Source organism: Typopeltis vanoorti, chromosome 15 (genome assembly GCF_054136105.1).
Source record: "Typopeltis vanoorti isolate ZY-2024b chromosome 15, IOZ_Tvanoo_1.0, whole genome shotgun sequence".
NCBI classification, from domain to species: Eukaryota; Metazoa; Arthropoda; class Arachnida; order Uropygi; family Thelyphonidae; genus Typopeltis; species Typopeltis vanoorti.
In genome coordinates, this window is record NC_143563.1 from 60,505,420 (window position 1) to 60,521,734 (window position 16,315).

General features: G+C 35.7%; 1 protein-coding gene across 1 annotated transcript in view; it reads right to left on the reverse strand.

Annotated features, from left to right (window-relative positions):
• Positions 1 to 16,315, reverse strand: part of LOC150098795 (glutaminase liver isoform, mitochondrial-like) — a 270,677-nt gene that overhangs the window by 138,157 nt on the left and 116,205 nt on the right. The window contains exons 7-8 of the mRNA XM_090405753.1: positions 13,046 to 13,116; positions 7,695 to 7,727 (exon numbers count right to left, since the gene is read on the reverse strand). Coding sequence (XP_090261879.1) covers positions 7,695 to 7,727; positions 13,046 to 13,116 — 104 coding nt within the window. The remainder of the gene's footprint in view (positions 1 to 7,694; positions 7,728 to 13,045; positions 13,117 to 16,315) is intronic.

A 16,315-nucleotide genomic window follows, 5' to 3' on the forward strand; every position in this document is an offset into this window, starting at 1 on the left:
TATACCAAGAGTCCGAATAATAATAAATCAGGTAGGGGTTAAATGGATGAATAACACTATTAAGCTTGAGCTGCAAAAAAAGAAACAATTGTGGAGGGAATTTAAGGAGACGGGTGACCATCAGGTGCATGAACAGTATAAAGCTCAGGCCAGGATGGTAACAAGGGTGGTAAGAAAAGCAAAAGCAGATTAAGAAAGGAAATTGGCCATGCAGGCTAAAGAGAATCCCAAACAGTTTTTTCAATATGTTGCAAGTAAAAGGAAAAATGCTCATGGTAGAATGATCTTAAAAAATGCTGAGGGTAGGGAGGTAACTCAATCAGTCGATGTTGTGGAATTACTGAGCGAGCACTTTGCAAGAGTATATCATCCAGGTGGTGACTTTGCGGAAATGGAAGAACCAACAGCTTATACTGGAATTGTGATGAATGAGGTAGAGGTAACTAGTCTATTACAGAACCTCAATCTCAATACATCTGTGGGATTGGATGGTATACCAGCTCGTGTCGTACGTGAAGCGGCCAAAGAATTGTCAGTGCCCTTGACCATTTTGTTTAATTTGAGCCTCAGGACTGGGTCAGTCCCAAGGGGGTGGAAAGAGGGGAAAATAGTTCCACTGCACAAAGGTGTTTCCAAGGCTGCTGTTGAAAATTACCGGCCAATCAGCATAACAGGAATCATTATCAAGGTCTTAGAGAAAATAGTCAAGAGGAAAATACAAGATTGGATAGAAGAAAATGAGATAAGATACTGTATCGGGGACAGCATGGTTTTGTGAAGGGTAGGTCATGCCTCAGTAACTTGCTCACGTATTATAACACAGTGACGGCTGAACTGGATAAGGGTAATGGGTTTACAGTGATTCTGCTGGACCTTGCTAAGGCCTTTGACAGGATACCACATGGAATTCTAATCAGTAAATTGCAGCATATGGGAATGGACATAGGGTTGGTGAGATGGATAGGAGGGTGGTTGACGGAGAGATATCAGAGAGTGGTTTACTCAGGAGTAGAGTCCACAAGACGGCCTGTGACTAGTGGTGTACCACAAGGATCTGTTCTTGGACCACTGCTGTTTAATTTGTTCATAAATGATATAGGAAAGGATCTGAGAGGAACAGTTCATTTGTTTGCGGATGATGCGAAGTTGGGTAGGGCAATAGTGAATGCAGATGACGTCAAAATTTTGCAGGATGATTTGGATAGATTGGATGTCTGGGCTAGGGAGAATGGATGTCAATTTAATGTGGCAAAATGTAAGGTTATGCATTTTGGGGTGAAAAGATTGGAGGCAGTTTACTGCATTGGTGGAACCGTGCTCCAGGAAATTGATGAGGCACGAGATTTAGGAGTGTTGGTGGATAAGGAATTGAAATTTAGGGGACACATTGCAAAAGTGGCCAAATCAGCTCATCAAATCACTTGGTTGCTGAAGAATACGTTGACAAGCAGAGACAAGCAGGTTATTGTTCTTCTGTATCGAGCCTTGATAAGACCTCATCTCCACTACTGTGCTCAGATTTGGTCACCTAGGTTTCTTCTTGATGTGGAGGAGGTGGAGAGGATCCAGAGGCGAGTGACCAAGATGATAGCAGGTCTGTGGAATGAACCGTATGAGAACAGGTTGAGGATTTGTGGGTTGCAAAAATTGGTTGATAGGCGGAGGAGGGGAGATATGATTGAGACATTCAAATTACTGAAGGGTTTCTATAAAATTAATTCAGAAGATATTTTTGAGACCAGGGCTGGTTGTGGGAGGACTAGGGGACATCCATGGAAACTGGGCAAAAGTGTGGTTAGTAAAGGTGTTAGAGCTGGGTTCTTTACTTTTAGAGTAGTGAATGAGTGGAATGCGCTCCCTGAGTCTGTGGTGGACGCTGTGACAGTGAATGAGTTTAAGGCGAGGTATGATAGATACTGTATGAATGTCGAATAGTTGTGATGAAAATGATTTGGGGCCTCCCTCGATGAGTCTAATGACTCCCTGGAGTTGCCCGTGATGATAATAATAATAATAATAATAATTGAGGTCTCATCAGTTGGAGCCAGACTCATACCATCATCATCATCAAATTCCTGCCATGTACCCTCAAGGGGTGTACAGGATATGATAGTACTACATGAAAAAAATTACATCATTATTAATTTCCTATCTACAATTTTCCTCCAAATCAGTCTGTTACTTGTCAAGACTCCAACATTATCAGATCTTATATTTCTATCGTCTAAAGCACTTTGTACCGTATCAATCCACCTATATCTTCGTCTTCCTCTGGGTCGTTTTGCTGCCAACCTGGCAGAGAACACTTGTTTTGCTAATCTTTCCTCGCCCATTCTGTTCAAGTGACCATACCACCTGAGATTAGCTGTGCTAATGCATTCCTGGATGCTGACAATGTCAAGTTCTTTCCTAATATCCTCGTTTTTAATCTGATACTGCCATTGATGCCATCTGTTCATGCCTATACTCTTTCTCAGGACTCTCATATCTGCAGTCTCTAGTCTTTGATCAAGTGTTTTACTTCTGACCCAGCTCTCAGATCCATAAGATAAAACTGGTTTGAACACTGTCTTGTATACCGCTAATTTAGTGTTCCGACTAATTTCTCACTTACTCCATATGAATTTATTCAATTGACTTCCCACCATACCAGCTTTGCTGATTCTGTTGTCTATTTCTATAATTAATTTACCGTCTTCAGTAAAAATCGTGCCTAAATAGCTGAAATGTTTTACTTGTTCCACAGGTTCTCCATTCACAACACAGTTGACATTTTCAATGACTGCCTATTTTCATTGTCTTTGTCTTTTTATTGCTGACCTTCATACCATATCTATTACAACAGCTATTCAATTTAGTCAGAGAATCTTGTAGACTTGTAGCTGATTTATTTAGAAGTATAACATCACCCGCATAAAGCAAAGAGCTGACATTAACATCTCCAATTTTGATATCATGTTTAATACCACTTTCCTTCATAATGTGATCCATATAGATAATGAATAACAGAGGGGATAATGTAAATCCTTGTCTCACACCAGATTTAATATTAAACCATCTTCCTGTACTTCCTTCAATTCTAACTGCTGACTTATAACTCAAATAAAGACTAAGTATTGCTTGATATAATGCCCCATTGACACCATATAACTGCAGTGTATTGAATAGCTTCTCTCTTGGCACCTTGTCATATGCCTTTTCCAGATCGACAAAACTTAAATACAGATCTTTGTTATATTCCCATGCTTTCTCGACTATTTGTCGTAAAGTGAAGATCTGATCCTGACAGCCTCTATTTGTCCTGAATCCAGCTTGTTCTTCACCAAGCTTTTCTTCCACAATTCTTCTCAACCGTTTCTCAAGTATACTTGCATATATCTTGCCAGGAACAATCAGTAGAGAAATACCTCTGTAATTCTCGCATGCAGTTTTATTGCCCTTTTTATATATGGGTACTATGAGAGCTCTACTCCAATCATCCTGGACAGAGGGACGAAGGAATTCGTCCCTCTGTCCAGGCTTTCTGAACTATGCAGTGCAGCCACTGTAAGACTCTTATACCACCATACTTCAGCATTTCTGGTCGAATATCATCTACTCCTGCTGCCTTTCCACATTTCAAGCCTTTGATGGCTTTTTCTACTTCAAGTATGGATATGTATTCCTGACTGCATGCCTGTTCAGCGTTTTTTTACCACTGTGTTGTCATCACTGCTTGTTTCATTTAGCAGTTTTTCAAAGTAATTACTCCATACTTCAAGGATATCTTTTTCTCCCGTTTTCATGTCACCTTTATCATCTCTAATTCCTTTTATAGCACTCATTCCTCCATTCTTAAGCTTCTTCAACAACCTCCAGAATATTTTGCCACCTTCTTGATATTTATTTTCTATATTCTTGCCAAAGTCCTCCCATGACTTTTGTTTAGCTAGTTTTACACAGTGTTTAGCATTCTTGCATTTGTCTCTATATTCACTAAGAGCACAAGCTGACTTATTTGACAGGAACTTTTGGTATGCTTTCTTCTTTTCCTTCACTGCCTCTTTAACTTCCTGTGTCCACCAGGGAGTTCTGATTTTTTTATCCTTACAGACAAACTCACCACATGCCTCTCTGGCAGAATCAATCAATGTTTTCTTCAGAGTTTGCCACTGAATCTCCAAGGTTTGATTCCTGTTCTCAAACTCTTCCATTTTTTCTTCAATAATCTTTGTGTATTTTAGTCTACAGCTCACATCTGAGAGTTGCTCAACTTTTATTCGCTTTAAAACTTTCTTACATGTTATTCTTTTGAATATGAAATTCAATTTTATCCTGCTCAAGACTAAATAGTGATCACTTCCAATTTCAAATCCTCTGTACACTCTGGTGTCCTGCACCAGGGAGAAAACATCACTATCAACAATAACATAGTCAATGAGATTTTTCTTATTCCTAGCCTCTTTTCTCCATGTGAATTTGTGCACGTTTTTATGTTGGAACATGGTGTTAGTAATAACCAGTCCATGTCCTGAGCAGAAATCCAACAGATATTTGCCATTATTATTAGCTTTGCTCTTTTCTCCAAATTTTCCCAAAATATTTTTGTATGTCTCACAATCATTTCCTACTCTGCTATTTAGATCCCCAACAAGGACCAACTTTTCCTTTTTCATTGTGTCAGTTGCTTTTTCTAAAGCATCAAAATATTCCTCCACTTCTACCTTAGTAGAACCTTCTGTGGAACATAGGCACAAATATGTCTCATTGTCGAGTTCCCCATTCTCATATTTGCCCACATTACTCTACTTGAGACTGACTGCCATTCAAGAAGATTAGCCTCATATTTTGTGTTGAATACTATGGCTACTCCTTTTCCTTGATTGTCATTGCCTGAATATAACATTTTGTATTTATTGCTCAGAAAGATCTCACCAGTTTTGGTCTTTTTTGTTTCAGTCACCCCTATTATGTCGATCTGGTAGACTCATACCGAGATTGAAGTAATGCAGAAGTCATATTTTCATACACGATAGCTTTAGTATATTTCATACACTAAAATACTCTGGATTAGAGATAGATTTTGGAAGTTTATTCATTTGGTTTGACTATAAATTAAAGGTATCAAGAAATTATATACTTGGTTTAATCTTTTATCCAAGTGTAAGCAAAGTTTGCACCTGAAGTAACTTCAGGACTAGGCAACTCGTATAGAAGCTAACGACTTCACATCACATCTCTTACCTTGGTATCCCATAATCCTTAGAGACATATAATGCTATTCATTATGGGAAGAGTCACTACCCAGACTGAATTCGACCTTTATTCAGTGCTTTGCTTTATGGGATACCAATACAAGTGATGTGAAGTCATTAGATTCTATATACGAGTTTGCCAGTCCTGAAGTTACTTTAGCAAATATAGTAAATGACCTACCAAATACTCATGTTATAATGAAATAACTTACTGAAAAAGATTCCTCTATTTAATATTGCTTCACTGGCTTTACAGAGGAAACAAGATAGAAACACTCATTATACATGGTGCTGCTCATTGCATTTGACTTGTACAAGGGTGGTCTGAAAAGTTCTTGGCCTAACAATGAAAAACGAATTTATAATTTTAAAATTATTTTTCAACATAATCTCCCTTAAGACTAGTACATTTATTCCAGCTCCAGCGCCATTATCCCATCCCTGTAGTGGTTCTCAGTAATCAGAACCTCTACAGGGACTGTAAGATCTGCAAAATACACCTTTACAGCTGCAATCACTTCTTGATTCGAAGAAAAACGCTAACCAGCAAGGAAGAGATTTAGTTTTGGGAAGAGATAGAAGTCAGAGGGATTCAAATCTTGGGAATAGGGTAGATGTTTCAACAATTCATAGTGCAGATCCCTTAATTTTCACATTGGCAAAACATCTTTGTGGACAGGTGCATTGTCCTGATGAAGGATGATTTTTTTTCTTCTGCAAACCAAGTCTTTTCTCAAGAATTTTTTCGCCTAGTCTGGTTAAAAGATCGGAATAATATTCCCCGGTTATTGTTTTACCCTTTACAAGATAATTAATAAACAAAATGCCTTTAGCATCCATAAACACTGATGCCATAAACTTTCCTGCTGATGGAACTGACTTTCTTTGGCACTAAACAACCGGCTTCTGTCCACTGTTTTGACTGCCATTCGGATTCTGGTGTGTAATGGTGAATCCAAGTCTCATCCATAGTAATAAATCGACATACAAAATCAGTTTTATTCTTGTTGAAATGCTCCAAGCACTGTTCACAGATTTTCATGCGAGTGCGTTTTTGATCTGCTGTGAGCAAACGGAGCACCCATCTTGTGCAAAGTTTTTTCATTTGCAATTCTTCATGCAAAATATATCCTACACGTTCTTTGGAAATGCCTATAGTCTCAGCAATTTCACGTACTCTGATTCGCCAACATCCAATACCATATCGTGCACTTGATCAATGATTTTTGGTGTTGTTACACTTTTTGGACGTCCTTTACGTGGATCATCTTCAAGGCTGGTACGGCCACGTTTAAACTTGGCAGCCTATTTCTTAATTGTCAAAAGCGAAGGAAAAGCATGCCCATAAACTTTTATGAACTTCGAATGAATTTCTTTTGGCGTTAAACCTTCTTTTACAAAGAATTTTATAATCGCACGATACTCAATTTTATCCATTTCAAGGAATACAGACAACACTTTTGCTTCAGATAGCTGTATAAAACAAACTACTTGATAGAATGACTTGCAATTTCACATGGCTTATTACAGATGTACCAACTTAGAAAAAAAAACTCTTGCCGATAGTGTTGCCATCTATGGTTGATGCCGAGAACGTTTCAGACCACCCTTGTATTTAAGTGTAGTATGTTAATAATAGGATTATCCATGTCAAAACAAATTAATTGGGGACATGACATTTTATTCACGTGCATTTTACCAAGTTTCGATCCTCTGCTTTGAGAGTTTTCAAAAAAAAAGGATCTTTTTCTGTTTTGTTGCAGAAAAATCTAGGCCGGAAAATATATCCCTCAAAATGGCAAATACGGAAAGTTAATTTATATAATTTTATGGCGATAACAAAAATGCAGTAAATTATCATAGTAAACTCAGTGGCTGAATTTGGGATCGGCTGAAATTTTACTGGCATTTATGAAATATGGTGTTTTTTTCTTTTTCTTTGCCATTTTGAGGGACATTAATTTAAAGAATGTACACCTCATCAGTATTCAAATTAAAGCTTTTTTTGTAATAATTTAGCTGTAATTACAATGTTTTTTTCATGAAACTTAAAAAACTACACTAATCAAGATGAATACTAGTTAAAATTTAAAGAGCTACAGGTATGCAAACAATGTCAATTCTCACTATAAGAAATAATCCTGTTAAATAAACTTAATTATTATAAAGTACCAAAGAGTCTTAGCCAAAGCATCAATACTCCTGTAAAACTTTCTCCCAATAATTAACCTTCCACTATAGTAAACTATTCATTTGTTTCCTATGACTTTATTATAGTGAATAATTGACTACTGTATATCCACTCTACACTGAACATGCTATTATACTAAATGAAAAACTGAAATTGGGCATGCACATTTCATTCTGTGATTTAAGTTAACCAATTTCCATATTTTTAATCATCTAATGTTTAGATAAGTACACAACTTTATATTTTTTTTATTCAACTTTTATGCTTACCCAATCAAATTTTTCAGAAACTCTCATTTCACCCTATCCAAAAGAAAAATAAATAATTTATAATATATCCACTTTTCAAATTTATACTATAATTAAACAGAACTGAGAAAAAAGAGAACTACTTGTTAAAAATGAAGGAATATTGATTTTTCAGATATCTGACCTTCAAATAACAAACAGATGCCTGGAGTAGTTATATATACACTGCTTGGAAAGAAGTCAACAGTGTGAGGAACCATGACACCTTAATAAGATGGAACTCCTTTCGCTGCAATGACTGCAGAAATTCTATTGGGCATTCTTTCCACAAGCATATAATAGCGATCAAAGGGAACGTTGGACTATTCTTCCTGAAGGCATGTAACGAGGTCCTGGATTGTTGTGGGGCAACCATCGGCTTCACACGATACTCCAGTTCATCCTGCAGACGTTCAATATGGTTGAGATCAGAGCTCTGTGGAGGCCAGTGAAGTGTGGTGACATTCCTATCAACAAACCATGTAGTTACAACAGCAGCCTTATGACAAGGTGCACTGGCATATAGAAATGCTACAAAGTAAGAAGCACTGATTTGTCCAGAATGTTCAGATGCCTCCTGAAGTTCAATGTTTGTGGCACCATAAACAGAGGTTCAAGGCCAAACCAGGAAAAACAGGACCATACCATCATACTGCACCTCCGAATTTCATAGGGGGGTTACACACTCTTGTAAGAGAAGTTCACCAGGCATCTGCCACACCAGTCCATCTGCATGGTAGAGGGTGTAGCATGAATTGTTGCTCCTTAACACAGCTTTCCATGCTGCATATTGGTTCGGGTAATGTGTGTGTGTGTGGGGGGGGGGGGTTTGCAATACAGTCCTACAATGGAAGTCCATGTTGTGAGCCTTGGTTCTGAATGTTTTTGCACAGATTTGGGTTCCAGTCAATACCCAGAACTCTGCATTTAACATGTTGGCTGATGAATGGCAAATTTCACATATTATCCTTTGTAGCACCCTATTGTCATGTTCAGTGAGTCAGGATGGTCCAATTTGTTAACAATTTGCCAAACATATAGGCCTACAACATGGCATCCTATCACAATGCCTTTTTCAAACTCTGTCAGTTCCCTTCTCGCAGTCATTTCACCCAGACACAGTTGCACTGGTTTGGGAGCATCATATTCCTCAAATTTATACATGTCACAAACATGTAACTCATTACATGGCATGATGCACCTTGCTCATGGGGATGTTCATTGACTTCTTTCCAAGCAGTGTGCACGAGGGTTTGGAAAGTTCCAATAAACACCTAGAACAAAAATGATATTAAAGGAATGATTCAACCCACAAGAAAGAATATATGAAAATATAAGAATATAAGAACCTAAGTTACCTTCATAACTTGGCTAAGTATGTTCTTCTTGTGGTTATATTAGTTGCTTTTATATCATTTTTGTTCTAGTTGTTTATCAGAACTTCCAAGATCCCACATCCTATATAAAAATAATTATTACTTGATATGAGATAATAAAAAATATTTCTATTACATGATTTAAGGAATTCACAACATATATTGGAATATTAATTAAAAGAAACTTTAATAAATACTTCCTATATTTCGGCAATGTCACATTGTCATCTTCAATGGGAACATACAACAATATCAGACTGGATGTAGCTGGTGTTCTCACCAAAGTAAGACCACCAAAAACCAACATATCCAAAGATGAATATAAAGCTATACTAAAAATGAAGAAAAACAGAGAAATAGTAATCACCAAAGTGGATAAGGGAAATGCCACTGTGGTTCTCAACTAAACGGACTACACAGGTAAGCTTAATGCTTTATTGTCAGATCGGGCTACTTACCTCCCTGTTGAGTATAATCCCACCAGCTCCCAAATTAGAACACTCCAAAGGCTCCTTAAGAAGGTCACGTCTTGGCCTGTGGAAGTTACCAACAAACTAAAACCTTTTAACTGTAGACCCCCCCCCCCCGAATATACGGACTTCCAAAAATACATAAACAAAATGTGCCATTATGTCCCATAGCGGATGGCATTGATTCCCCCACATACAAATTAGCCAAACATTTAGCCAAAGCGCTCACGCTATACTGGCAACACACCATCACACATAAAAAAACTCAGCCCACTTCAAACCAATATAGAAAACCTCTCACTCCAACATACTGACATAATGGTCAGTTTTGACGTCACCTCCCTATTCACAAAATGTCCCACTCAAGAAAAACCTTAGAGCTCATCTGAGACAAATTTCCTCCCTATATCTCAGCCCTATTTCAGTTCACAATGAACTCAGGCTATTTTGTTTGGCAAGGAAAATTCTACAAACATATAGAGGGGACAGCCATGGGTTCACCACTCTCCCCATTCCTGCCCAACTTCTTTATGGAGACATTTGAACAAAAAAGCCTTAAACTCTACCCCAAAAAACCCACTGTTTGGCTTCACTACGTTGATGATGTGTTCGCTATTTGGCCACATGGATCGATACGCTCCACTCCTTCTTAACACACTTAAACAACCAATACCCCAGAATCCAGTTCACCTTGGAAAAAGAGGAAAACAACAGTCTCTCTTTCCTAGACACTCTAATCACTCACCAGCCTGATGGATCCTTAGTATTCTCTGTTTACAGAAAACCCACCCATATAGGCAGATACATTCACCAGCAATTTCCCCCCCACCTTCACAACAGTATAGGGTTATAAAAACACTATATAACAGGGCAAAATAATCTGTTCAGATGACAATGCCCTAACCACTGAACTAAACCACATCCTTAATACTTTCTTAGCCATTGACTACAATGCCCAAAAAAAAAAAAATTTTAAACCAGATAACCACAACCCCTCTCCCCCACTTCATAATAAAGATTACACTAAATCCATCACCATTCCCTATATCCAGGGCACCTCGTAAAAAATAACCAAAATCTTAAAAAAATATGACCTAACTTCTTGTTACAAACCATATAAAAAATTGGCATCCCTCATCCAATCCACCAAAGACCAACCACTTCTCCTAGACCTACCTGGGGTATACTAGGTCCCCTACAGCTGTAAACTGTCCTACTTTGGCCAAACAGGCAGGACAGCGAATGTCAGGATTTCAGAACATAAAGACTACATCCGGTTTCACCAGTACAGCCACTCTGGGCTTGCAGACGATGCTCTAGATACCCGCCACAGAATATGTTGGAAGAAAGCCACATTAATACACTGCAGCAAGTTTAAATATGAAAGATTATTCATAGAATCAGCCTCAGCTCTAAAAAACTTTCCAAACCTCAACAAATTTGGTGCATGAGACTGCCCCAAATTTGGGAAGCTTGCATCACGAGAACATCAGCCCAACAGCCAAGACAATCCAATATAGCCCATTAGAGGGCACCATTAAGACCCTAGGAACAACAGTAGTTTCTCTCTTCTGTCTCATTTGCTTTTTGTAGTGCCTGCGTGCACGTGTCATAGTTGTATGTTTCCATTGAAGATGGCAATGTGACATTGCCAAAATATAGGAAGTATTTATTAAAGTTTCTTTTAATTAATATTCCAATATATGTTGTGAATTCCTTAAATAATTTAATAGTCGTTTTACCAACATATAAGTCTTTCTACAAGAAAAAATATTTCAAACAAAGCATCCTTAGAGTTATGTCTTAAGTTATGGAAAATCCCTGTGGATTTTCCATAACTTAAGAAACACATAACAGTAAGAGTTTTAAAAATATAACTCAAAATAGCTAAACAGCCATTTTGTTTTGAGCATGTCAACCTGGCTGAACAAGCAGAAAGATAGCTCCTCTCTCAAGACAAAAGGCTGAAAATTTGAATATAATGTGAATGTCATTACACAATAGGTGAATTTCATCACACTATGTGAGACTATTTTGCATACTGGATGTATGAAGTTCCATGATTAGTCCCTAGATATCTCCAGATTAAACCTTTAACCCATTCAGGGTACTAATTAGTTTACACTTTTCTCAGGTGCAGAATAATAGGAATTCAAATGAAATGTATAGTTGGACATGATTAACAATGACTATATTTCAGTAAAAGCACATGCATACCAGTTGTGCACATATATAGTGATGTATTTGAATTTCCCATTGTTCTAGCTCTGATAATGCTTTGAGATACTCAAAATATTTTTTGTTAACTGTTTATGGTTGAGTAACTTTTTAAAATTCTTACACAGTGATTACATAATTTTTTCTTAAAGTGTGAAAATTAAGATGTGTCATATCCTAGAAACTCAGGTTTTTCATCCTGCATAGAACATATGCAACTTACTGCCATGAGATAATGTAAATAGGATTGACCACCCTATCATGAGCAGTACCAGGTTTCAAAAGAAGCCAAGTCACTTGGCTGTGACAAGTAATTGAGCCTAACATAAAAGTAAGATGGATGGGAGGTATGAAACTTCACTTTACAATGATCTGCTCATATTATGCTTTTCAATTATGAAAAATGTCCATTTATACGATACTGTATTTACTCATAACAGTTTTAGCAATATGATGCTCCTGTAAATCAACCGATGTATAGTTTTCATGGACTGTTTGTTTACAACATTGTTGCTCGCTACATCTCTTTGTGTTTTGGGGTTTCACTATTAATTATAAACTGTTTATAATTATTTTATTGTTTTAATAATGGGAGATAAAATTCAAATTAAGGGTACTGTTGTTTCCAGTGAAAAGAAGAAGACATAAACCTGTTATGTTATATAATATGAGTTTAATTATTAAATTTGATGACGATGGTTTACTGAACATTGAGACAGGCTGCAAGCTAAAATTATCTCACATTATTGTTGTTACGGTTGTTTATAACAAAGATAAAGTTCCAAGTGAAATGAAAAAGTGCTACACTAGTTAATACTACAGTTATCCATATATATGACAATCTGTAATGATGTAGATTAATGACAAAACCAGTTGTCGTTCCTTTAAGCCAAGCTATTAAAAATAACTTTTTTTGTTTGCAAATATTGTTCTAAATTTTTTTTTTTTGCATATTTGACATAAATGTTTTATTTATGTCATTTATGACACACGACTTAAAATTATTGAAACCTTGCATCTACAAGTGTTGTGTGTGTGTGTGGGGGGGGTGACATGCCTGTAGGACATGTTCGTATATGAAATAACCAAGTTAATAAATTTAACTGGTAGTAAATCTATTTAATGTAAGTTAAACTTAAAACCAATTCTGGTGAACTAATTTTGAATAATAAGAAGTATAATCTATATTTAATGAATGGATGTAAAAAATGAGTAAATATAAAAATAGCTTTTCTTTTTACTTGAGGCAAAAGATAAAAAAAGAGCTTACCTCAACTAGATACAACAAAAGAGAACAAACAACAATGGCTCCAGCATTAACCATAGGATTATGGGGTTTTTCTAAGAAAAAAGTGAAAAGATTAATAAAGTATGAATTTGCATCAAATGAAAAAGAATATAATTTTATTTTGTGTAACAAATTGTTTGTTCCCTCAAATGAAGATCAGAAATTTCTTCCAGGCATGCATAATAAGTGACTCAGGAGGCTTCATTAAGATTGGAAATGTAGAATAAGAAATGTATGAAGATTTGCTAGTATTTTACATTTCATAAGAAATGCAAAATACTAGCAAGAATTTGTCAAAATCAGACTTCCCATTATTTTCCTACGTGGTAACAAGTAGCAGTTCTCTGGTATTATACTTTTGTTTGGTATTCATAAAAACTGATTTAATGAAAAAATTACTACAAATGATGCAAATGATTATGAAAATTTATTTCTAAAGAAGTAACACAAACAAAAGTCATACATAAAGAAATAATTTTCACTTTTGTTAATAGAATATCACACAAATATAAAATGATGCCTCAAATTCAAAGAAGTATTTTCTGTGCTGCAATTTCTATGAAAGCGCTCAAATTCATGGAATGAATTCTGCAGATTCATGAAAAAACTACGTTTACTATTTACCAGACCTCCAACAATGAATGACATGAAGGACTGCATATAAACAGCAACTGCTAAAATACTGCCTGATTGCAGTCTTGTTATATGCAGGGTACGAAATAAAACACAAATGGATCTTTTGTGAAGTATGAAAAAATTCTAAGATGTTCTTACAATAGGGTAAGCATAAGTATGATTTGTGTACATGTATTTTTTTTCCTGGAGTTGCTTAAAGGTCAAAGAAAGATAACTGTGGTGAGACCTCAAGATAGCCTTTTAACCCTGCAGAGGTTGCATGCATCTAAGATATACATTCATCACCAGTATGTGCTAAAATGCGATTTAAAAAAAAAAAAAATAAATAAATAAAAAAAACACTGCAAATATAATACATGATGGTTTATTGATTTTCAGTTACAATCTAGAAATTATTGAACAAAGAAACAAAGAAAAAACAACTAAACCAATACTGTGCTGACATCGGAGTTCACGGTATCTCTCAGATACAATTTACTATCAAATATCACTTTCACAGTCGACTATCATTCTCATCATTGGACTTGAGTAACAAAAATATATCGATTATCCAATCTATATATTTTTCCAGCCATTTTCAATAGTGAATAAAAAAACAACAACAACTAAACCAATACTATACTGACATCAGAGGTCGTGGTAACAATTTACTATGAAACATCATACACCTTTACATAAATGTTAAACCAAAACTGACCACATAAACAGTGTGGAATATCACTCATAATATATGCATGTGCAGCTATTCATGACCTCCAAGCTATACACTGGATATGTGTAAGAATATTTATATTAAACAATTTGTTTGTATCTGTCAGATCAGCCGCGACCTCTGCAGGGTTAAGGAATGGGGAGTCAACCAGGCTTCTAACCTAATCCCCACCTTCTCGTGGAGTACCCAATCAGTAAGTCTAGCTGGATAATGAACAAATGAGGATGGGCTGGCAATGCAGTATTTAGTCAGCCAAACTGTACTGGCTTAAAACATATGACAATGTTGGTATAAAAAACATGAAATGTCATGCTGGCTGGGACATTGCCTAGTTAAACAAGACACCCACAGTTTTTGATGGGGAACAGAGATTAGTGAAATGTTAGCTAACGAAACAAACTCCAACTCAACATCAGCAGCGTTCAAGATTGACACTATTAACATAAGAAACAAACAGAAAAAAAAAAAAAAATGGACCAGCACAAGAATTGGATAACTACAAGATCAACCTAATAGATGTTACTGAAGCAAAGAAGACAGAAAACATGTGAGATTCTTCTGCGCAACAAATACATAATGTTACATTATGGCAATACTGATCAGGAAAAAAAAAAGAAGTACCTATAGTATTCAACACTAAATATGAGAATCTTTTCAATAGTAGGCAGTATTAAGCAGTCATGTGGACAACATCATAATGGGGAATTGGAAAACAAAACTTATTTGCTTATAGTCTCACAAAAGGCTCTATTAAAGAAGATGGGATCAATTTTTTTAAGTCATACAAGAAAGCAGATGACATAAGAAAGAATTGATCCTTTTCAAAAATCTTAACAGCAGAATAGGAAACAAATATCAGACATACAGAACTGTTTTCAGAAAATTTGGAGAAAAGGACAAAGCTATTATAATAATGTTAATGCCAGATTTTTGTTCAGGGTATGGAGTGCTCATTACTGTTCCAACACAAAGATACACACCAATTCACATGGAGAAGACAACACAAATAAAGAAAGACTCATTGACTATTACAATAACATAGTTATAGTGATATCTTCATTTGGTTTTGGTCATCTCATTTCATTTGGTCATCACCATTTAGTTTTGAGCAGAATAAACATGAACTTCATAATAAAAAGAAACAAAGAAAATGTATACGAAATGTTTAAAAATAATCAAAGCAGAGCAGTTTTCAGAGGTGAACTATAAACTCAAATATATACAAATTTTATTCAATAAAAATGAAATAAGAGTTTGAAAACTAGAATCAAACCTTGGAGGCTCAGTGGCCAATTTTCAAGAAAATAGACAGAGAACATGATGATCTAACAGACAATGCAACATTGTTAGGAGATTTTAATGCACAACTAGAAAATAATAAAAAAGTGTATAGAAAGAAAATGGAATAGAAAAATGAAATGAAATGAGGAGCAACCAGTTGAATGCTAGCAACACATTTTACAAGAAAATACCAATATGGATTAGTCCAAATTGACAAACAAAAAGTGAAATAATTATATTTTATCATCTCATGCAAGAATATTTAAAGATATTTAAATTCCTATGCCTGTTTCAGTTGTCATGAAATAGGCATAGGAAGTGATCATCACGACATAGTTAGAAGGAAAATAAAAAAAAAGAAAAAATTACAAGAGGAAACAGAATAAAACCAAATGTGTAAAGATAAATGATATATTAGTAGCCACAAAAAATTATGTCAAGAAATAATGAAAAAATTATACAATCAAAGAAATAACATGAATGAAAACAGGAATCCACAAATGGATAATATACAGGAAAATTTTAATTTAATCTTTATAGAATGTGCACATAAGGTTGCAAAAGATAAAACAGTTAAAAATGAAAACTTCTCAGAGAAAACAAAAAATCTGTTAGAGTAAATA